General features: G+C 38.9%; 1 protein-coding gene across 3 annotated transcripts in view; it reads left to right on the plus strand.

Annotated features, from left to right (window-relative positions):
- GALNT18 (polypeptide N-acetylgalactosaminyltransferase 18) overlaps positions 1 to 23,178 on the plus strand; it is a 225,186-nt gene that overhangs the window by 101,743 nt on the left and 100,265 nt on the right. For all 3 annotated transcript variants that reach the window (XM_085063108.1, XM_085063107.1, XM_085063106.1), the window contains one exon: positions 13,204 to 13,396. In XM_085063108.1, coding sequence (XP_084919234.1) covers positions 13,204 to 13,396 — 193 coding nt within the window. The remainder of the gene's footprint in view (positions 1 to 13,203; positions 13,397 to 23,178) is intronic.

Genomic DNA, 23,178 nt, shown 5'->3' on the forward strand with positions numbered 1-23,178 from the left:
CGATGCATGTTTTGACTCTGCAATCTTCCTCTTCATGTAAATGGAACATGTAAATTCCCTGGAGTTTCTTTAATTATCCCAAACATGTAAATCTTACCAAAAAAAGTGATAAAATAAGCATATGTTTCTATACTGTGCAATAAAATATAATATCTTTTCAGTAACGCTTCAGGAAAGTTTTGAATGCTCTAGCATGATAAGAATAAATCATAACACTTAGTAGCTGGTACTATTTGGCCTTCCAGCTTTGGTAGTGTCACTTTCAGGAAACAGATTTGCAGATAGTTATTAGACCATGTTTTCTGCACAGATGGTTTGCATACCTCTGAGCTAGAAAAAACAAAAAGAGGAATGGGAAAAGAGAGGGGTAAAGCACACTGTGTAATTAAGCAAAGAAGTACATGTGTTGTTAGGGCTAAAAGATACAATTTAAAGAAAGGATTTTGCCTGAACAAAAGTATTTGAGTGCAGCATATTTTAACTTGTTGTATGATTAAGTCAACTGGGAATGGAAATCCTCTTGGTAACAATTGTTGTTCACAGAACCAAATTTTTACCAGGCTGTAAGACAGTGAATATCTGAGTCCACGTGACTCTTTGCAGGGAAAATAATGCTACTGAAATATCTAATATTCCTCACAAGCCACACTCTAAAGGGGTTGGAAAAATCTAGTAAATCTCCTTACACACAGAACAAATCCTCTGATACTAGTTAAGGAAATGGGATTGTAACATAAACATCTGCTCCTTGTAATACAGAGAGTGTTGGAGGCTGGTGGCTTGGAAACAGTGAAACCAACATTGTCAGGATTAACTTCTTGTGGGACAGGGACAGAGAGCAATTGAAGATTGTTGGTGGTGCAGCCTGTGTGCTGATGCAGGGGAATTTGTGAAAAATGGCTGGTTTTAACATCTTTGCTAATGAGAAGAAAGAGGATTTTTATTGGTTTTTGTAAGCATTTCAGTGATGGCTGCTACTGAGCAGCTCTGAAGTGTAGCTTTGTTTTAATGCTCCTGCAAGGCAGGAGATGCACCACTATTCCTGTTTTACAATGGCAAAATGAGATCCACGGGGAAAACATCCAGGCTTTTCTGTGAGTGCTCAGTTGTGCAGAGATAATCAAGGAATTATTTTAGGAAGAAAACTAAATCCTCTTTTTCCTTTACCACTTTTAAAGGATGCTATGAGCAGCAACAGGAGAAAAGTAGTCTAAGTCTTAATCTAAGTTCTCAATTCAACCATCAACCTCTGCTTGGAGGCCAAAGGATGTTCTTGTGGCTGTGGACAGTTTGTCTTATGAGGATTGTATAAAATTAGACTGGAGAATATATGGGCAAATACCAATGACAAACCTTCCTTTGGCTGTAGGTGAAGCTGGGAACCTAAATAATGGAAATCTGGTATCTGTGGTTCCATTTCTCAGAGCATTGGAGAACTGGAGAACCTCATGGTAAATGAAGCCAAAAAAATGATGGTGGAAAAACAAACACCTCTTCCTTCACAGCTTGCTAGGTCTTTGGCAGGAAAGTACATAAAAAACCAAATTTTATCAGTGCAAATGTCTGAAGGGACAGAACCTTCTGTAACAACATTTACTGGAGAAGAAATCGTATGAGGTTTTACTCAGTTCTCTGATTCTGATTAACCTACTCTCATGTAAATTAAATGGGATGAGCAAGATCTCATCAGTGTTTCCTTGCATGTTTTTTTTTAGACTCCTGCATTGGCAGAGATGCAGCTGCAGAGAGATGCTAATAACAATCAGAAACACTGCTCTGCTGAACCTTTTAGTAAGCCACTTTTCCAAAACTAGGATGGAGTCAAACTAGTGTAGGAGTTTGCTTGGTATCAATCTCTGTTTCTTTTAGGAATGTTTGAACAAGCATTGGCAAGTTTTCTGGCCCTGGGTGGCACACCCAAAACTTGCTATCCAGGAGCCTTAAGATCTTAAAATGCAGATGTATTTTTCTGGTAAATGAACTTAGCATGCAAAAGCAACCTGGGAATTAAATCTCCAATTCTTGTGCTCCTGCTGACCTCTTTCACACAATGACCATTGGCTAAACACAGAGAGAGAGTCCATGTGTGCATTTTAGTCAGGTGGACAGAGAAAAGTGGGTTCATTACAATGTTCCAAATTGTGGCTGTGCTCATGGAGGAAGCCATGATTTCTCAGCAGACTTACCAAATCCTCTTCACCAGGGACACAAAAAATACACTGTGGGGAATTTTGGGCATTTTTCTGGCTAAGGTTTGGAGTTGTTGATTAGGACAAAGGCAATGAGCCTTAGTTCTCCTGCCAGGGAAATTGCCTTCTGCTTTCTAATTTGCTTCAATCTATCTCATAATTATTTCTTTTTGTTGGATGAAAACATTCCATTTTCCAGGTAAGAAATTTATTTCTCTGGCATTGCCTTGAGCTAGGATTTGTTTACAAAATTCCTGGAGCCTTTCCTGCAGTTACCTTTACTTGACTGCCAACTGTGTTTAAGTGTCAAAGTCTGAAAGGGCAGCTTTTCTCCAGGAGCAAAGATTAATTGGAAACAAACTGTTAAGAAACTTCATTTGCTGTGAGAGAAAATTACTTCCACTTTGAATATAAAAAAATCCTTGGTTTTATTGATGAACAGTTATTCCACAGGGACATCAGCTCCTCTCTAGCCTTCTGTTCAGAGCTGGCTGCTTCTAGAACTTCTTCCTTCACTACCTGTGTGCAGTTCATATCCTGACTCTTATGGTAAAATGATTTGTTCATTCTTTTCTTTTTCAAATGGAGTTTAATTAGCCCATCCCACCCTAGTGACTGATCAGTAATTAATTCACAAGCCCTGTGGATTTCAAACACCTGCAGGGCAGGTGGAGTAAATGAAAAAAACACTGCTCATTTTGGACATAACCTCAGGATTAATGAAATCTGTTATCATGCTTAACAATTCCTAAAAGCATTATAGAAATTCAAAATTGAATATCTCATAATTCTCAGGTGTTTTATCAGAGTATATTCTTCTGGTATCTATCCTAAATAGTCTCTGCTAAAAGTAAAGATAATAAATAATAAAGTCTCCAATTGTCTTTTATTAAAGGTATTCTACAAAACTGGTGAAAGTCTGTTTTAATTACCCATTTTTGGGAGGGCATTTTGATGATGCTTCCCAACACTCCTGGATAATTCTGTTTAATTTAGAGCAGTTGGATTAGTAAGCACCTCTCTGGGATTATGTGGATATGAGGTATCTGCTAAATGCACTCGTCTGTTTAATGCAAGACTGCAGGATCCAGGTCTGATTCTGCTCTCTTTCACAGTGGACCAGAATTGGTAGAAAATACTTTTGGTTTAGATAATATTGGCAATAAGCATAATTTGAAGAACAGGCTTTCTGCAGAAGCACTGTGTCCAACTCATTAAATAACAATATTTCTTGGTGACTCAGTGAGATGTTGATGTTTCAGTAGGTGCAGAAGGCACAGTGCTCCTTTGACCCAGAATAAATTGGGGTGCAGTGCTAGTGAGGACTGGAACCATTCTTAACCAAGGGTCTTGATTTTTATCATAGACAAAATGAACAAGTTGTGTTTCTCCTCAGGATGTGTGATAAACAAGGTTATTAGAAAAAAATAGAAGAGAATTTGTGTACAATTTCAAAAAATGTGCTGCTAAGGGGTGTGGGGCTTTTCCCCCCTTATCCTTTTTGCTTTGTGGGTTTACCAGAAGCTCATCATCAGGTGGGGGATGAGGAGAGGAAGAAAAAAGATGTGGCTGAATTTTACCAAAGCATAACTTTGTTTTATATTGAAAGAAAGGTAATAAATTAAAACTGTAGAAGATGTTTCTACATCTCTTCTGTGTTGATTTTGCTCATTTGCAAGAGGTTGATTTGTCAATCTCAGGCCTTTTCAATAATGTTCCTCACACTAAAGTCATACAGATCTGCAGGGAAATCTGTAGTCTTATGATGAGAAATTACTAACTAAATTGCCCATTGTGTCTTGCATAATGAATTGGATTTTCCATTATTTTCATCTAGTTTCCTATTTTGTCAGTAATTCCTGTCTTTCTTGGCTTCCTCATTTTTCCTCTGCTTCTTATTTCTGTTTAAAACTGAATTTCTAGCTATAAGTTTGATTCATTCTCTAATCTAGCTGTATTTCAGGGTTTGAGGTACTTTTTGGTTTGTTTTGTTAGGGTTTTTTTATTTGTTTTGTGCTTTTTGTTAAAAATCTAATAGGGCTATGATGACTTTTTAAAAACCCAAACAAGACCCAAAATACCAAAGCAGAAAAAAACAGTCAGCCAGATGCTTCCATTCTTCACACAACTGAAGCAGGGGGTGCTTCATTCATCAACTTAATGCAATTTTAAAAATATTTTTTTTAATTGACTCTGCTTTTTAATGTTGCGAAGGAAATGCAGAATGTTGTAGGTTTGAAGCCATTTTATCTGCAGTTCTTAAATTAAGACAAAAGAGGAAAATTCTCAGATAATAGATATTTCTCCAAGTTCCTAGTTGTAGGATAGAAAGTGAGCTGAGAACAGTAACAAAGCAAAGTGTTTGCTGGGTGTAATCTAGAGGTTCCTCTTTGCTTTCTGTTTATTCTGCTTTCCATGTGATTTGTTGTCTTCTTCCAGCATGTTTTTGACTTATTATCCTATTTCCAAAATTTAGCTAAAGTATCACCTCACAACATTTACCCAAATACCTATTAAACTAGAGAACTTAATCTAATTGCATTTTCTTTATTTTTTTTACTATTTCAAGGAGAATTCCTGACATCTTGATAGCCTCAGTGTATTATTGATGTTGACATCAGCACAAATCATCTACTGGGTAACAAAGATGGGAGAGTGCTTTTAATTTGTCATTCATGTTGTTCTGCCAAGAGGAGAAGCTATGTTATGCTTAGTTTTCTATTTTTTTAAAACTGAAATGTGGTTTGAAAACCTTTAAAATGTCCTTGCTCCCTGCTGCTGCACTTGCCTGTGCCCAGTGCTTTAAGCATGACAAGGGCAGTGGCAAATGGGGATGGAAGATGCAAATAGAAGTGCATGCTGGCTCTTCAAAACAGCCCTGTTCTTCTTCATAATTCCTCAGGTTTCATTTGAAACTGAAACTCATTTCTAGCTCTTGGGCTATGTTAGGAAAAATCCTGGAAATGTGAAGTAGCTCCAATGTACAATAACATCTGCAAGTGTTTGAAAAGTGCTTTTCAAGTGGGAGCCCTGTCAAGCCCTGGCTCACTTAGCAAAGTGTTTGTGCACTGAGGTGCTGCTGAGAACACGGTAGTGGAAGGGATGAAGCAGCTTACAATGTTTAATGTTGGAAGCACTCAGGAAAAGTGAAATGGATGTCTTGAGTGAGGGAGCTGCTGCTCTCTAAAACTTCTGTGTTATCAAAGAAGTAGCCAAAACAAAATTCTTCAGAGTACTGAAAGAAGTGGATGGAAGTTGTTGAAGTAGAACTAATCTGAGGGAGCTTGACACAGTCCAGCAAGCAGAGAAAAAATCTCATTTTGTGTGATTACTGGAAGAGGAAGCCTATTTTTGGTGCTTTAAGTTGGGTGACTGTAGAAGAGCATGAGTTTGTTTCCTTTTGTGAACTCTACTTTTGGTGGGACTACTCAGTTCTGTATAGAAGGAAAAGCCATATATATTTGACTAATAAGCTATGTCACAGCCTGACAGCTCCTAGCAAAATAGTTTTCAAAAGAGTTAAATGCCTTTCATGTTTACTCCAGGTGACATATATTTGGGTTTATGATATAAAACACACTGAGCTTTAAAATCCTCTCAGCTGCACAGATGCAAACTCCACTAATCCCGAAGAAAAATGTGGTCTGCTATTCATTAAATGCAGATGAGTTTCCTATTTTGGTAAGCCCATCAGCAGATGCCTAAATTTAGGAACACGTGCAGTTACAATCAGTGGAATATTCTCAGCCTTTTTATCTTCTTTCTTGCTCTGGAACTTGCTGTGCTGTGTCTTTGAGAGGTCTCAGAGCCCTAGCTCTAATGTGCAACCTGGTTTATTCTGTTCCTTTGCTCTTTGTGTAGATCTCCTGTGTTTTCACTTATTTCTTTCATGGTGATAAGAAAGTGAGGGAAGTCATCATTAAAAATTCAGCTTGGTTACTGAGTACCAAGCAGAAGCAATCTCAGATTCTGGCACCCCTCTGTTTCCTGGATGCAAACCTGTCTCTGTGAGAGAAATTCAATCATCTGTGAATTTCTGTTGTCTTCCACTCTTACCTGGAAAAATAGTCAGTAAAACAAACTAACCTAATGAAAAACTGTTGGTTTTGCAAAACTGGGGTTTAATTTGTACATTCTTCTTTTCATTTCTACAGTGCTCACTATCATGAAACTTCCTGACCATTTGGAAAATATTATCACAAATAATTAAAAGAATCTCCCTTATGTGTTGATGTTAAACATGTTAGGCCAGTGCCATAATTCTCACAAAACTGCACAGATCAAAGATTATGAGCTTAAATTGGTTTAGCATTTTCCTTGACAATCTGATCTAATCAGCATTGCAGGGAAGCTTATTGTTCCTAACCAGAACCATGACCTGGAACAAGGTTGTCATGCTGCTGTCTGAAAAATTAGGGCAGTAATTGTGCCCATCTCATTCTTCTCTTTGCATTGTGGCTACCACTACTGGTTTATGGCACTTGCACTGCAGTTTGTAATGCTGAGTTCTGTGTATCACAACTGAATAAAGTCACCAAATTAATATTCAGGCAGTTTTTGGCAGATTGTTAGTGTACTATTAGACTGTTATTCCAAAAATTGTGGCCTGTTTGCCTACAGGTTGTTTAAGTTAGTGCCTTAAGTACAGAATTACTTGAAATGACAAAAATAAATTAGCAGTAAAAAAATTATTTTTTTTAATGAAACAATGGTAATCCTTTAAATTATAGTCAATAAATAAGTGTTCTGATCATCTTTTATCTCGGAGGTCTGTAGTTAAGGGGTTATTTGTTGCTTTAAATGAACTGATGCGATCTTAAAATCTAATTTCCAAGTAAGAGAAATGCAGAACGGTATTGCTTTGGACAAACTTAAAATTGTGTTTTAGAAAGTCTGAAGGCTTGGAACTTGGTACTCCTTAGTCTTCAATATCCTTATAATGTATTTTTTGAAAATCAGCCTTTTACCCATTTGAGAAGACAGAATTGGTCTCTGTCAAAACATTGGTGTCAATGGATATAGAAAGCCTTAAAAGTGCAGTATTGGTAGCTGTAAGAAAGCTCCATGTCTTCATCTGAGAATAAATGGGTTATACTTGGAAATATGCCTTTCCTTAGATAATCCCATTCCAGTAAATTAGAAGCTTTTACCCTGGTTTCAGCTTGTCCAGGCTTGTAGTAACTTTATGTTAACTTTGCCAGAATGATGCATGGACCTGTCTAGCCTGATTCATATCCATGGCACACTTATGGCTAGAGGGGAATTTAATAGGCTGGTAGTGAAAAAATATCTATTAGGAACAACAATGGCCAGGATTTATAGTGTTTTCAGATCAGAATAGGCCAGACAGAGAGTATACAGAAGAAATACAGAGTATTACCTAGACTTGTTCCTATAGTGTTAGTGTGCACCCACATCATATAGTTTAGCATTGACTTGATAACATAATAAAAATTCATTTTGCTCCTATGCATTTTCTTACCCATAGGCAATAACCACTAACATGGAATTTTTTGGTAAATTAGAAGTTTTTAAGTTTGATACTTGTAGTTCTGAGAGGTCCTTAGCAAGTTCTTAAGGAGTCTCAAACCCTTCAGATTTCTCTTAAGACCCAAATTTTCCTGTTTCTTACGCTGCCCTCTAGCGCTGAGCATGTTTTGAGTGTGATCTTCAAGCATCTTCAGTGTAAAGTAACTTTTGTGCCTCGACTTCTTAGGAGCTGCTGGGTTATCAAAGTCTGCCAGGACAGGAAACATCTACCTTCTCTCTATGAACATGTGTTCATTTTGGGTGCTAAGCAGCAAAATTGGACTGAATTTCAACCCTAATATGCACAATAAGCATGGGATTATTTATCAGAAAAAACCCCAGTTGGAAACTCACAAAGAGAAACAAATGAGAATACATGTTAGTGGCATGCTAATAGCTTGTGCCATTATGTATGTGTATTGGCTGCTTTAAAATGCAATGAAAGTACATATAAATGAATAGTATATAAATTGTATTTCAAGTTCTAAAAAAGTGTAAAAACTTGAGAGAGTCTTTGGCATTTCCTTCTAAATGTGCTGTTATAAACAGTTCACTCTTTAAAGTATTTTCTGATTGTATACTATTCACAGTGTTATCATGGCTTGTTCACAGCTTTTCAGGAGAGGATCACCTGGGTTTTTTTATTTTATTTATTTTTTTTCCTATTCCCTGTCTGTCTGATCTGTCCAGTGCTTACACTAACTACAGAGGGTGCTGGGATATGCACAGACTGGATATTGAGCTGAATCCTCTCAGTGGTGTTGTGCATTTTGTATGTAGTTTGGATCAGGTTTATTTTTTCTTAAGATTAGGGCTATGCTTCTCTGTCATTTGTGCAGACAGAGTCTGACAGGCTCTGTCAGTCTCTCTGGGGAACCCTGGCAACTTCAGGATGATTTACTAAGCTGTAAGCAAGCAGTAGTAGCAGAATTTAACCCACTTAGATATTGCCTTTTTTCTTAGGTGCACTTCTGGTAAAGTCATTTCTTTGGGAACAAAACTAGAATGCCAAGGGGAATTAACTTAACTTGAATATTCAAAATGCTTTTCAGCACAAAGCAATATTAATGTTGACACCTTGCCAGCAGTATTTTGATTTTTTGGGGAGGTGAGAGAATATATAAAAATAACTTTTTGAGGAAAAGATCTGTTACTGTAACTTTCAATTTTTGTCTTCTGAGTATACTTTTCTCCATGGCTGATGCAGTGGTGCATCTTGGTGAGCTGCTTCTGCTTTTGCTTGTCAGTGTTTCACCATGCCATGCAAACAAGGATGTTTTCATTTAGAGGTTCGCTCATCTGATGCAGAATTTATAGCAGAGTCCTGCATGGGAGCAGCCTTGCAAGACAGGAATTGTCAAACTGCAATTTTTGAGGATGCTGATAAGGTGTTTTCATGAATTACAATAGATTTTATAAGTGGGATCTTCCTCTGTGAATCTTGCTGTGTGACAAAGTTTTGGTGAGGTTTCCATACTTCTGAGCACTGTATCATGACTCTGTGACCCAATGAAAGTCTGGGATTTTTACCTGTCCCATAAAATAGCCTCTGGCAAGAGGGTAGAGAGGGTATGGATTGCCTAACAGATGAAGGGCACCTGTAGAGGAAAAGCATGAAAGAATCCTTCCTTCCATAGAAAGCTGAAAGACTACTGCCTGCAGGAAATAGAATATAGATTTTTTTGAGTGCTGGGAGCCAGGGCCAGAGTCTGAGGCCATTAGGCTTCCTGAGAGAGCTGAGGATTCTTTTGTCTTTAATGCCAGCCTGCTAAGATGCACATTGTGAGTGCAGCTGGCACGGTGAGGCACAGCACAGCTCCAGCCTCACCTCTGCAGTCACAGGCTGCTCCTTGCTCTCTGGGCTGCCAAATCAAAGGGTCAGCCACTGGAGAACTCAGAGCAGCACGTGATCCAAGCCTTTCTTCCTACACCCTGGCATCATTTCCAACTCATTCTTCCTTTTGTGAGCCACCTGTTCCACCTGAGCATGTATCACTTGGTGCAGTTATTGATGCCTTCTGCATGTCTTTAGCTGACACAAAGGTATTTTTGCAGATAGGGTATTTTTGCTGACTTACAGTATCTACCTTCTTGTTACTGGCACTTAATGAAATCAGCAGATAAGGTTACACTGCAGGCTTTGTAAAGCTGTTCTGTTTCCATGGAAGGCTTTTTCACAATGGTAAAGCTTTGATATGAAACACTGCTGCTTTTGTGAATAGACCTGCAGTCAAATAAGGGGTAGAACCAAAATGAAACTTAGGGACTAGTGAGAGCCAACAGCGTATCTGAATCTCTCTCTGCAACTATTTTTGCAACTGTTTTCTGACTTGATCCTTTCTCTTAATTGTGAACCTGTTCATGGTAATGTTTCTTAGGAAGAAAAGTTGAAATCTGAATGGAGCTGAAAAAATGAGTCTCCCTTAATGAGCTTCAAAGGCTTTTATGGAGATTAAATCCAAGTTATTAATTAAATGATTGTGTTAATTGGTAATAACTAAACACTTACTTTCTTCAGAGGTTGTAGAACAAAGCAGCAATCAGACAACAAAATGTCTATCTCTTATTATCTCAGTGGTGTCTTTTGATTTGGTCTCTCTGATTTATTTTATGCAATGAGAAATAGAAAGCAGAGAGTGAATTTCTGTCTTGAAGGCTGGTCAGTGAGATCAGATGCAGCAATAGATTTATATTAAGATTAATTATATGACTAGAAAACTTGAGTATGAGCTAAAGATACAGAGATGATTTTGGAAAACAAACTGTGGTGGTTTTGTCTCAGTTAAGCAGTGTGTGACCAACTCTAGGCTGATGCCATGACCAGCCAGGCTTCTGGAAGGAGAGTTTCCCAGCCCAGGTGTGCAGCCAGCTGACATCTGTGCTCTAAATCTCTGGTACTGATTGATTTAACTGTAGGCTGTCAGTCTGCCAAGAGTTAATACCAGGCTCATGTCTGGGTCCAGTGCTTTGCATGGTGTGCAAAGTAGAGAAGACCTCATGATAACATTTGCAGTAACGTGCTGCAGACAGCAGGCTTTCTTCCCACAGGAGAAATGGAACTGATCTTTCCTTTTTGGTACTAACTGAGCAGATGAATGTGCCTACCTTTGTATTGCTTCAGGCAGTACTACTCATGGGTCACCTTTGAGCCTTTGCTCCCCATGATCACTGTGCAAATACAGAAGCAAGTGGGAAGGAGCACTGACTGTGAGACTTCAGGCCACGACCTGTTTATGGAGGCCAAGGCACCAAATGCCCTTGTTGACTAGTGAAAAGGCAGCTGATGGTCCTGTAATCATTATTTTTATTCCTTGTGAGAGACTGGCTGAATAAAGTTGCTTCCCCCAAGGGTTTTCAGCCAAATAAAGGAAAGAAAAACTTGGTCATCAGAGATTCAGACTTAATTTCCTTATATGGAATTGTAATTGAAAGTTCCTGCTAATACTTTTTGGTTTGTCTTTTTTGTTTTTCCTGTAGAGCAATGTATTGAAATAACATGTTTGCTTAGCATACCAAAAATGGCTGCATTTGGTAAGTTGTTTAGTAGAGCTTATAAACTAAATTCACTGATATCCTTACTGGAAAATCTTAAACTGAGATACAACCTGGATTACTGAGCACTTTTTCAATCAGAAAACAGCAAGAGATTCACAGATCACTTTAGGACATACTCTTGCCCACAAAATCGTTAGATAAAATTCAATACATGCCTGTGTGAGTGTGAGTCTATGAAGGTAGTTGTTTCTGGGATGGCTCTTTGTCCATTAAAAGACAGAGGCATCTGTGACTTCCATGCTGCTGTGATTTTTGAACTGGTATTCAAATGCTATTCTAGGTTTTTCAAGTTAGGACCCTCTAAAATGATCTGAATTTATTAAACTTTCATAATTTCCAGGCTCCGCTCTCTGACATTTATCTGTGTGGTAGTAGGACATGTCAGAGTAGTTTCCTCCTTTGACTGAGAGTTTAGTTTGTCTTTCATCTTTGAAGAGTTGGAGCTGATTCTCAAATTCAGGCTGGGAGACAGTACTTTGACAAGTAAAGAAACGTTTCATATTTACAGAAGTTGGAACACAGTGTAGGGAAGCAAGTGCCATTAGTTTCCTGTCAGTATTGTCAGGGAGAAGAGAAGAACAACTTGAACAAATCAAACAACTCGATCTTCTCAATTTATGTTTTCGCATTTTGGATTCTTTTTAGTAGGAAATCAAAGGATACTTCTTGGCACTCTTTGGGAGTGAGGATTCTGATGGCATATGCTCCTAGTACATAAATTCTTCTCTTTAGGTGTTTCCACAAAGCTTAAGCCAGCTGTCAGGTCTGTAGGTAACTCTGGGTGCTGAGGAGGACTTTGGGGACAGTTGAAGTTTCTGCCTATTAGACACATTGACAGATTTTCAAAGGATTCACTTTAATTTTCATAAGTCTCTGTGTTTGTTAGTACAGCTCTTCAGAAAGTGGAGTTTTTTATTTGGTTGGTTCACTGTTAATGGCTATGGTGACTGTTGATAAATAATTAGAACTTCCAGAAAAAGAACATATTTTTTCTTGGTGGGGCTCAATTTATGTTGACAAATCAGAGTCAGGTAAGGCAGTTGATCTTGCTTTACTGGTGTCCTGTGGATTGTAGAGTGTTTACAGAAACAAGGGGTTCTCTGGGTTAGATTATGTGGCCAACTGTGTTGTGTCTGTCACAGAAAGATCACAATTCATCTTGAACAAACTTTCTGAGCAGCTCAACATTGAGAAAGAATGCTGTGATTTCATTGGACTGGAGCTCTTGTTAAATTGATTTCTAGGTATATCTTTCCCCCTCTTGTCTGTTTGGCATTGAAGCCAGCGATGTGGTCTTCTGAAATGAAAACCTTTGATAATGACACAAATATTACAAAGTGATGATCCCAGTAGCCTCATCACATGCTCCTAAATATAGATTAAAAATTCAAATAGGCTGGAATGGTAAACTGGAACATAAAGTTATTGCATGTCTGAAACTGGTTTGCTATTTAAACATGGATGCCAAGTACAGTGAATTTTCTCTCTGTTGAATATGTAGTTTTAAAGAACTTATTTTACACATGGACTTTGGCAGCCATTTTGTGCATTATGTGTAGATGGCTGTTTTGCCCCTTCAAAACTTCAGTCTTTTCCTAGCAACATAAGGCAGGCTGAAATTCAATAGTTCATCTTTGTATATAAAAGCAAAATAACATTCTTTTCTGATAAGGCTCCTTCTGAAATTAAATCCATTTAGGTTTATCAGTCCTGGCCTTTAGTCAGATTGTGATAAAAAAGAGCTGTTTCTACCTAACTTTATTTGAATGCTAAATTTTGAGCCTTAGGAGCTAATGGTTAGCTAAGGGTATGTCATGGGAAGACTTACAGCAGCACATGGGGCTAAAGTTACACTTTTTAAAATAACGCATCCTCAGAGGCCATGGAATGAAAGTCTGAAGTAATTTCCTTTTGTCTTTGTCTCTCACAGAAGCTCCCCCAAAAGTGGAAGACAACCCCGCCGAAGCATTCACCGACTCGTCCCTCTTTGCTCACTGGGGGCAGGAGCTGAGCCCCGAGAACAGGCGGATCGCCCTGAAACAATTCCAGTATTATGGCTACAACGCCTACCTGAGCGACCGCCTGCCGCTGGACAGAGCCCTGCCCGACCTGCGGCCCAGCGGGTGAGTCCTGCAGCTCTCTCTCCCTCCTTCCCTCCCGCCTTTTCCCTCCTCTTTTTTCCTCTCCTTTTTTTCCCGCCCTTTTTTTCCCGCCTTTTTTTCCGCCTTCTTTTCCCTCCTTCCTTCTTTTCCCTCCTCCTTCCCCCTCCTTCCCGCTGTAGGGCCCACACTGTGCAGCCTCCCAGCTCCTTTCCACCTGGATGTGCTCTGCTGTAGGTAGGTTATATGTAACAACCAGAATGAGTGATTTCTATCAACTGTATGAAGGCCGCAAGTTGCAATTGTCCTCTGAAACACCTCAGGGCCCAAAGTCAGTCCTGTTAAAATCCCACCAAGCATTAAAATCTCTTCAGGCTCCACTGGAAGGTTCATCTCACCTACAGTTTACATGAGATAACATAGGTGTTCTGCTGAAAGAAAAATCTTTCAGTGCTAATTTTCAGGTAATCTGGCTCAGATAGGAGAAATTAAAAGCTGCTCTCTTTGAAAGTCCAGAACTGCCTGATTAAGACCATTAGGCAGGTGAAAGTGGTGAGCTTTAGTGGTGAAATAGACCTTAGAGCCAAGCAGCTGAAAGCCCAGGGATCCTCCTTCCCTGGGCAGTTCTGTGCTCAGAATCAGGCATGTCAGGCAGGCTGGATGTTCCACTGTTATTCCACAATGGCTTGGGGAGGTGGATGAGCCCAAGGGTGTGAATAACCTTCCCTCCAGTGCATTTGAGGACTGCTTGGGTAGGACTGTTGGCAGAGACATTTAATGCTCAGCTTTTCTATGACACATCTGATCCTTTGAACAAACAGCAGCTCTGGAGATGGAGAAATGGGTGGAGGGAAAACTGCTTTTTTCGCAGCTCATTAAAAAAGGAAATCATTGAAATAAACGTGGTGCGTACTTAATGAATCAAACATGTGATCTTCACTTATTCTAACCAAATATTTTAATAACTAAAGCTGTAAGCAGTGCATTTTGCTGCACATTAAGTTGATGCTGCACATTGAGTTGATGACAGCAAAAGTATATTAACACCATCCCAGGCAGCACTTTAGCAGTATCCATGCTATATGTTATTATGTATTGCATTTTAGAAATGTTTTTAGCTGCAGATTTGCTGAAATACTGACTTTAAGGAAATCAAAGTCCAGCAATTATATTTGTGTTTTGGTTAAATCAGTTTAGCAGTGTCTGGAGGGACAATCTCTCTTTTGTTTTTTAATTGTAAACTAATCCAGAGGAAAATAAATCTTTTTAACAAGACATCAATGATAGAAATGTTTCTGTTCTTGTAGCCCTTTTGAAATTGCTCTTCTGAATGATCTAAATATGAATTTTTTATAACTATGTGTTTTAAAAATTAAAAAGATGGAGAAAATGAATGTTACTGTAGCTGAAAATAAATTAAGGTTGGGATTAAAAAAAAAAAAAATCAGTTAGAAATGAATCTTATTCTTAATTCCTGTGAAATTTTGATCCTTTGCTGACTGTCTACCAGGAACATGATATACATCACAGTATGTTTATGGACACATGCATACAAAATCATGGCTTGGTAATGGTAGCTCAAGCAGATTCCCCCCACCCCTTGTGGTTGGGGTGCAAGCAGGTGCTCTGACTCTGGAATGCAGTAAATTCTGATCCTGAGGGAAATGCTGTGTGTTGTCAGGCAGTATGCAAACTGTTTGCTCTATCTACAGCACCCTGTGGAGTGCAGAGCTACAGGTGTTCTGAATATCCTGTTGTTGAAAAAGGAATTCCTGCTCCTGACAGGCAAATTCTCATTTGTGTGAAAGAACATGCATAGCTGTTGTGGGGAAAAAAAAATCTACCCTGTGAGAATATGTTTCCAGTGTAATAATCAGTTTTTGGGAACTGCAGCACCTGGTTTTTAAGCCAAGTGCACAAGTCACCTCCAGTGTCTGCATAGCTGTACCTAAATTATCCATGGGCAGGTACTGGGCTCAAGCAGCACAGCCTGAAAGCCAAGGACAGCTTGGTGTGAAGAGAGCATGCAGCAAGTGGCATGGGAAACCAAGTTAATCAACTTTGCTGGACTCAGTTGTGGTGTTTCTGTTCTGACTAGAAATGCACAAAAGCACAGATAGAGGCATCACAGTAGCTGTGGACAGAGTTAGCCAAGGTCTAACCAAGCTCATTAGCCTGGATTTAGCAGTGATTCTGCAAGAGTCAGCATGACAGTGGAATCCCAGCAAAGGCTTGTGGCAGGTAGATAAAGGAGTGGAGTTTGGAGTTTTGTCTGGGCTATCATCTGTATTCAGAACCTATGGTATGAAGTACAGGAATTTGGAAAGACAACAGAAATATATGTGTAACTGAAATCTAAGGTAATTCATACATGTTGGAACTAGGAGAATTGAGTGACCTGCCAAATGTGTGATGTTAGTATCCTCTTTTATATCCTACTGGTGTGACTCAGCTTTAACCTTTCTGCCTGCAGTGCTCTGAGAATTCACATCAACATACCTTAGCAGGGGAGCTCAGCATGTCTTTGCAAGATTCTGCAGTGAGCAAGGTCATTCCACATGTGCAATAACCCCAAGTTATAACATGCAGTACATTTTAGGGTTAATATTGTCAACATTTAATGGCATGACAAAAGCAGAGGACAATTAGACATTGCTGAGCCACAACTCATATGGAGGAGAGGGCAAAAATCCAACCTTGCCCAGTGCTCCAATGTGGGTGGCATGAAGAGGCTGTAGACCACATTTAGTAGTTAGGGCAGTGCACTCTGCCCAGGCCTCTGAACTCTGGTATCTCTAGAAAAAAGATCATCATCAGGCAGATGGAAACATCCAGCAGAGTACAGCTGGGTCAGGCTGTGGCAGTTGTCGCAGCTTTCAGAGGGATCTTCTCATGCTTTAGCTACTGCAGAGTGGTTTCTGTCCCTCTGCACAGCTGTGAGCCTCATGTCCCGTTCTGAATTTGATTCCTTTTCACTGTGAGTATTTGTGCTAGCACAGGGTGTCCCCAGCACAGTCCAAAATAATCTCTTTTAAGCAAATAAGAGATTAACTGCCCTGCATACTTCAGCCTTCTGAAGTAATCATCACACCCTGAAGTGGGCTCAGTTTTACAATACTTAGACAGTGCAGGCTTTATTGTAGAGTTTTGCTTACACTGTCTCTGCCAGGGCCTCCATTTATTTTCTGCTGCTGAAGTTGGGTGCCCTGCTGTTTACCACCCTTCTGTGCATCTGTTAGCCTGGAGCCTGTCTACATCACAGACCAACAAATAGCTTCTGGCTCTAATGAGCTTGGAAGCAGTGAGGAAGGCAGTGTTGCCCTTGCTGTGTGCAGGAACAGAGGATAATAGTTCTGTGTTAGTTATAATTCTGTTGTGCTCATTACTTTTAGTAGGGCAGGCAGTACCCACAAAGCTTGTTATGAGTGAAATGTGAATGTAACAAGCTCATGCAGAAATTATTATAAATTAGGTTGTTTAGGGTTCCTGAAGCTGTCTACCAAACTCCTTTCGATTGGATGGTCCTAAAATTCTCCTTTGTTGCCTTGTAAATATTTGTTGCCTGATCCACTGTGTTGAAGCACACATGGGAGAGGGAGGTAGCATTCTTCTTTGCTTATGTGATGAGAGAGGGAGGTGTAGAGGGAAAGGGGGTTTGCAGCAGGACCCCAGCAGAGGAACTGTTTCAAAGAGTTTTGCTCCTGCACAGAGGGTCTGATCTGAAGGAGCCTGGCCAGCAGATATAATACAACATTTTCAGTAGGTGTAACTGCCTGGAAGAAAGAAAAGAAGCAAAAGAAAAAAGCAAAGGCAGGGAGTGTGGAAGGGAAAAGAAGCATTTAAAGCTCAATTTTTTTTTCCTTGGAGACTGTCAAATTCCATGGCATAGCATGTGGCTTGCAGCAGGTTTGCCCTTTTCCTGGCTGAGCCAGTGGTGTTTGGCATCCAGACAAGTGCAGAGGACAGGTCCTCTTGCTTGTGCAGAGAAGGGCTTTGGCTGTTTTGTAAGCACTTCTTGTTTCAAACGATTCAGCACTCCCAAAATGTATTATTAGAGCCCCAGTTTGGCAAGGGACAATGGTAAAAGCCTTGAAGACAGCAAAGTTAAGTTTGTGATAAAGTGGGCACAAACAGAGCAGACAAGAAGTCCCCTGAATGAAGATGTGACTACAAGGGAGAAAAATCAAGCATTGGCTGGTTGAGGAGAGTGATGTGGTTCAGGACAAAAGTTGTTTATGTGAGTACACCTGTCCAAAATGTCCATCAGTGTTTTGGTAGAAAACACAATCCCGGTGTAGCATGCATCAGACTTTTATAAAGCTCTTCTTTTATTAAAGCTGATTTAAGAAAAACAGATTATTTTAAATTGTGAGGTTCAGGCTGGGCATTTCTCTGCCCAGAAGCTCTGCTTCTCCACAAAAGTCAGCTCCTACAGATTTGAATTCCATAAACCTCTGCTTCCACATGTCCCTGTGAAAGAGTTCTGTCCTGCTGGGTTTATGTTAGTGATGGATATGGCTCCTTGTTAATTCTGACCAAGTTCTTTTGTTGCTACTGGCAAAAGAGAGCATTAACATTGCTTGTTGTATTTGATGTTTCAAAGCAGTCATTTAAAAAGAGCACAAACCCCTGCTCTGTATTGTTTTGGACAGAAGTCCTGAAATCACCATAGTATCCAGCATTCTTATTAAATACCTAATGTTTATTTCTGTCATATTTCATGCTCTCTTTAGCTTATCTCTCTACCTCTGGTTCTTCATTTTCTTCTCTCACCTTTGCCTTCAGACTGGCTCCCAGCAGCAGTGTGTACTGCCTGAGCAGCCACCCTGTGGGATTCTGAGCTGAGCTTCAGTTTTCCTGTTGGGATGTACCTCCTCACATGGCTTCTCTAGAAGTGTTTAATATCATTGGCAGTGATATCAAATCTGCTGCAGTCTTCAGGCTGCTCTAATAACCCAAGTTAATGATGATGTACACTTGTACAGGAAAAAAAAGACCTTTTTATATGCTGTTCAATGCCAGCCTTGTTAGCATTGCTCAGTTAGCCCTTAAAATACTCATAACAGCAAATGGAAAAATGAAGTATGATCACAAAATGAAATTATAAACATAAATAGTTGAGTTGGAGTTCTTACAATAGTCAGTTCTTTTGCCAGGGATTTAGTGCTATTTGTTTCATTTATGCCAGAATGGGATTCTTTCTACTCCTGTAAATTTTGAACTTCTGTTTGGCATTCTGGCTGTGGACAAAATGTTACTAGTTCTTGGAGAAAGTACAGTTCTGTTTCTGCTTGTTCTTCTGAGAAATTCTCACCCTCTTGGAGCTAAAGCTTACTCCCACATATGTTCCTAAAACAACAGTTGAACCCCAAATGTTTTAGCAGCGGCCTTATTGCATCTTGTGTTTAAAAAAAAAAAAAAGTGGAAAGTGTGCTATAATATTTTTTTTAAACAAAAACATGGGGTTTTTCCATTTTTGGCTGTGATACTGCGGGTGAAAGGTTTTCAAAGTTTGCAGAAAATAATTTGTGCTCATAATTTATGTACCTATTTGTAGAAGGTCTCAGAGATAAGCTATTAATAGAGGAAATAATTTTTACTTTGTTGTTCTTACCACATACTTATGCTAATTTTAATGTGACTGGCTAAATTGAATTATCACAGTGCATATAGTAATATAGCTGTCTTGTGGACAAATATTTGAAAGAAGCTTCATAGTGTATGCTGCCTTCCTTTTACCAGAGTTGTGCTTGAAATAGAACACCAGGAGTTTCTCTAAATTTCTGGTAACCATGACAACTGCTACTTTGGTGTTATTAGCCCAATGTAATTGAGCAGAGTGGGTTGCTAACAGTAATTCTTTAGCTTTGCTGAAGTGATACTCCCTATTGCAGCTCTAAAAGGCACTTGGAATTTATATTTGGAATTCAGGGGTAGCTCTGAGATACACTCAGTGCCTCGTGGGTTGGTTTGTGTGAAGAGCAGCTCCAGGGCCTGGGATGAGCCTGGGATGAGCCCTTGGCAGAGCTGTCATTGGCACTTCCCCATCTGGTTGCCATGCAACCACTCCCTCCTCCCAGCTTAATGGATCTGAGATTCCCATCCATACAGTTTCCTCTCTTCTTCCTCCTTCGGTATATTTTAGACACATATACTCACACACCCACCCTCCCCTGTAGCTATTTTTTGTTTCTTCCTATCATTATGGAGTTTTATTCCTCACAAAATTTGGCAGAAATTTGTGCCAATGCTTGTGAAAATGCACAAGTGCTCCACATTCTGTATAGGATCTGGGGCTGAGTTTATTCTGATTTGTTTAAATTAAAAAAAAAAAAAAAAAGGTAATTTTTATTGTCATCAGCTGATATGAAAAGCAATGTAGACAGGAAAAAGCATTTTTTAAAAACTTTGAAAAACAAGTGAGTTTGAGCTGGATGTAAAAATAATGAATGAATCTGAAGGGAAAAAGAAGAAAACATGAACTCAATTTAAGAATCTACCCTCACTGAAAATGAGTATTTTTGAAAAGACTAAAGAAATTAGACACAACAGGAGTCTAATTCTATTCTCTCATATCATTTGTAGTTATCTTTTAAAGTACGGTGGTGCAAAAAAGGGAACCAAATAACATTCACAGCATTAAAAGCTCTCCTGTTGTCTGTACAAGTTGCCAGCAAAGAAAAAATTGGTACAGAGTAATAAAAATTGAAAATAGGTAAGATGTAAATAAATGCAGGTAGGAAAACCAATACAAATAGTTTCTTTTAAATGGGTGAAAGACTCATCAGAAGCAGAAATTTTGTTTGAGCATTTGAGTTTATGCATGGATTTATGGCAGGGCAGCAGTGTATTGAGAGCTGGTTTTGTCATCTAGAACATTTTTGCAAAATAATTTGTCACTAATTTCTTGCAATAGTATATTTTTCCCTCATCTCAGGCTTATCTAAATTGACAGAGGAGAAAAAACCACCAGTATTTAAGGAAGAAACTTCTTTGAACTATTTTAATTACATTTTTATTGCCATTCAATGTTCAAAAATCCCTCTGTTTTTCTTAATCTAATTGATGACATATCTTATCAGTTTTGCTAGAGTTTCATTTTTATCTTATTTGTACATTGCTATGGCTGAGAATAACAAATATTACTGTGCCTAAGGTAGACAGCTAAAAGATTGGCTATAGATTTGTTTGCTGCACCATTTTATATATATTCATTTTGGCTGCAAGCATATCACTAAAATAACAGGCCTTGTAGGTTCTTCAGAGGGTAATACTGAAGATTATTTTAGAAGATTTAAACCTGCTAACTAGTTCATAGTCTGAAGCCAAATTTTCAAAATTTGGATGTTCACACACCATTTGCCATGAACAGGTCTGTTCTTCAAGGACCTGGGTCTGTAATTATCTTAGCATCTTTTGGAAAAATGTGTCAGTATTTAAGGATTCTAGTGCAATTATAAATACAGAGATGTCCCAGTCACTTTGAGCCTGAAATATGCACATTGAAAATCCTTTTGTCAGATGCCACTTAAACTTGATGGTCCCTAAACCTCACATTTCCCAAAGATTCTCCTCAGGTTTGACAGTGATCAGCCAAAGTAAATTTACTTCTGCTTCAAATATTCAGTCATCTGGGCAGTGGTTTTAAGCAGGGCTTTTAGAGATTGCTCACCACAGAAGGTGATCTTCCTTTAATGAAGAATTTCAGAGGTGAATCCTCTAGGCTACAAGTAGCAGTTGTGGAAACTACTTTTTCCCCTTCAGAAATTTTGAACCTAATGTGTTGGGGCTGTTTAGCCTAGAGAAGAGAAAGCTTAGAGGGGATGTCATCAAGGTAAATACCAGAAGGGAGGCTGCAGAGAGGGCAGAGCCAGGTTCCTCTCAGCGCTGTCCAGTGCCAGGACCAGAGGCTGTGGGCACAAACTGAAACACACGTTGTAGAGACATCAAAATGCTGCCTGGATAGGGTTCCTTGGCAGGTGGCTCTAGGAGACTCGGCTTGAGCAAGGGGTTGGACAGGATAACTTCCAGAGCTCCATTCCAACCTCCATCATCATGTGGTTCTGTATGGCACTCAGTAAATTGCCCTGACACCTGATTTGCAAGCTTTATGAAGGTGCCTTTATTCCTCTAGCCAAAGTGTCACTAGGAAAAGGGAAATAATAAATACTAGCTTGCAAAAGAAAGAAAAATGTGGTCACAAGGATTTTTGTGGCATTATAATCTAGAAGGTTGGACATAGCCATAATGAGTGAAGTTTAGGGTTTAAAATGTGTGAACGTCCATTGGAACAGGTGCTGCAGGTCCTTCTTCAAGGGATTTGCCCTAAACACAAGGTTAGAGAGACCTGGTATCACTCCAGCTTAGGGTGCATTTAATTGCTCCACGGAAAGTGGAATGACCCTGAAAAGGGGGACTGAAAACAATCACACTAAACTGGCTAGAAGTTAGCTCTCTGGGGAGATCAGAGAAGATTGAACTCATGCTCCCTCTGTCCTGGTCCAAGGTTTTAACTCCTGAGCTACTGGCTAAAAGAGAAAAACAGTGCTTGCACTATTGCTCTTCTGGAAGAAAAGGCAGTTCCCTTTGCCTCTTTTTGTAGTGCTTTATTTTGCATATAATCTGCTCCTGAAAGCTTTAAAGACAACTTTTTATCCTGATGCTGAAAGCTCTCTTACCAATGAATAGAGGATTAACACACGAGTAGAAATACAAACTGATTTTGGAAAGAAAGTTTTGAGTTGTTATGCTGCAAAAGATCAAGCCACAAGTGGGAATCAGTAAATCCAAACACCATTTTAATTATTTCCCTATGGAACTGATGTCATGGAACAAAAAGCTGTGTATCTCTGTGAAGAGGTTTCATATTTGTTTCTAAAAGGTGTATGAACAAGGTTATTAAAAAATATACTGTACAGTTTTTAAGACTCAAACTGTTATTACTTTTCAAGACTGCACTTTCTGGTTTATATGTCTTTAGAATTCTTTTGTGCAGTGACAGAGAGAAAAATACCTAAAATATTAAATAGCTTTTTAAATGTGATTTCCATCAATTTCAAAGCAATGACTGAATTGAGAAAATTGGTTGACTAGGTGAATTTTGAATATTATGTATATCTCAGTGTGTTTGAATGTCATGTGTCCTATGCATTGACTTTTTTCAGAACCTTCAAAAACATACAAGTAAATTAATCATCTCAATTGAACTTAATTTTTGTGCATCCAGCACATGAAGAGGAATGCTTTTGTGATACTTCTCTGTATTTATAGCTCAGTGTTGTCAGGAGGTGGAGAAAAGCATTAACATCAATCATTTCCATCTACAAAGCCTATCAGAAAATGCTGCCTGAGTCAGCCTGTGGCCTAATTTCATCCTATTAAATAGTTCCAGATCTGAGAAAAAGGTAGAATTAATTGTTTTTCAGAAACACTGCATTAAAATACATAAAGTTGCAGAGAAAAGTAGTTAAGTAATTTTAGTTAATTAAGTTGTGGCTTTATTAAAAAAGCAAGTATTTTGCTGACAGTTTAAAAAGATAAAGTGGTAAAAAAGATTTAGTAAAATTACAAAATTTGAATCCTTTTTGAAATGAAGAAGGTAGAAAAAAAAGCCCAGTAAAACACTAAGGATCTTTAAAGTTGTGGCAGCACTTCCATACTGCTGTTTCCATAAGCAAGTTGGAATGTGGCTGAAATGTCTCTTTTTGAAAAAGGAAGGAAGGAAAAATTCACCAGGTTATGATAGTATTCCTCTTTCTGATGAAACCCCTTGCCTGTGCTTACAGGTAAGTTTTCCACTGTTGTAC

The sequence above is a fragment of the Lichenostomus cassidix genome, chromosome 5 (genome assembly GCF_008360975.1).
Source record: "Lichenostomus cassidix isolate B80296 chromosome 5, HeHo_3.0, whole genome shotgun sequence".
Classification (NCBI taxonomy): domain Eukaryota; kingdom Metazoa; phylum Chordata; class Aves; order Passeriformes; family Meliphagidae; genus Lichenostomus; species Lichenostomus cassidix.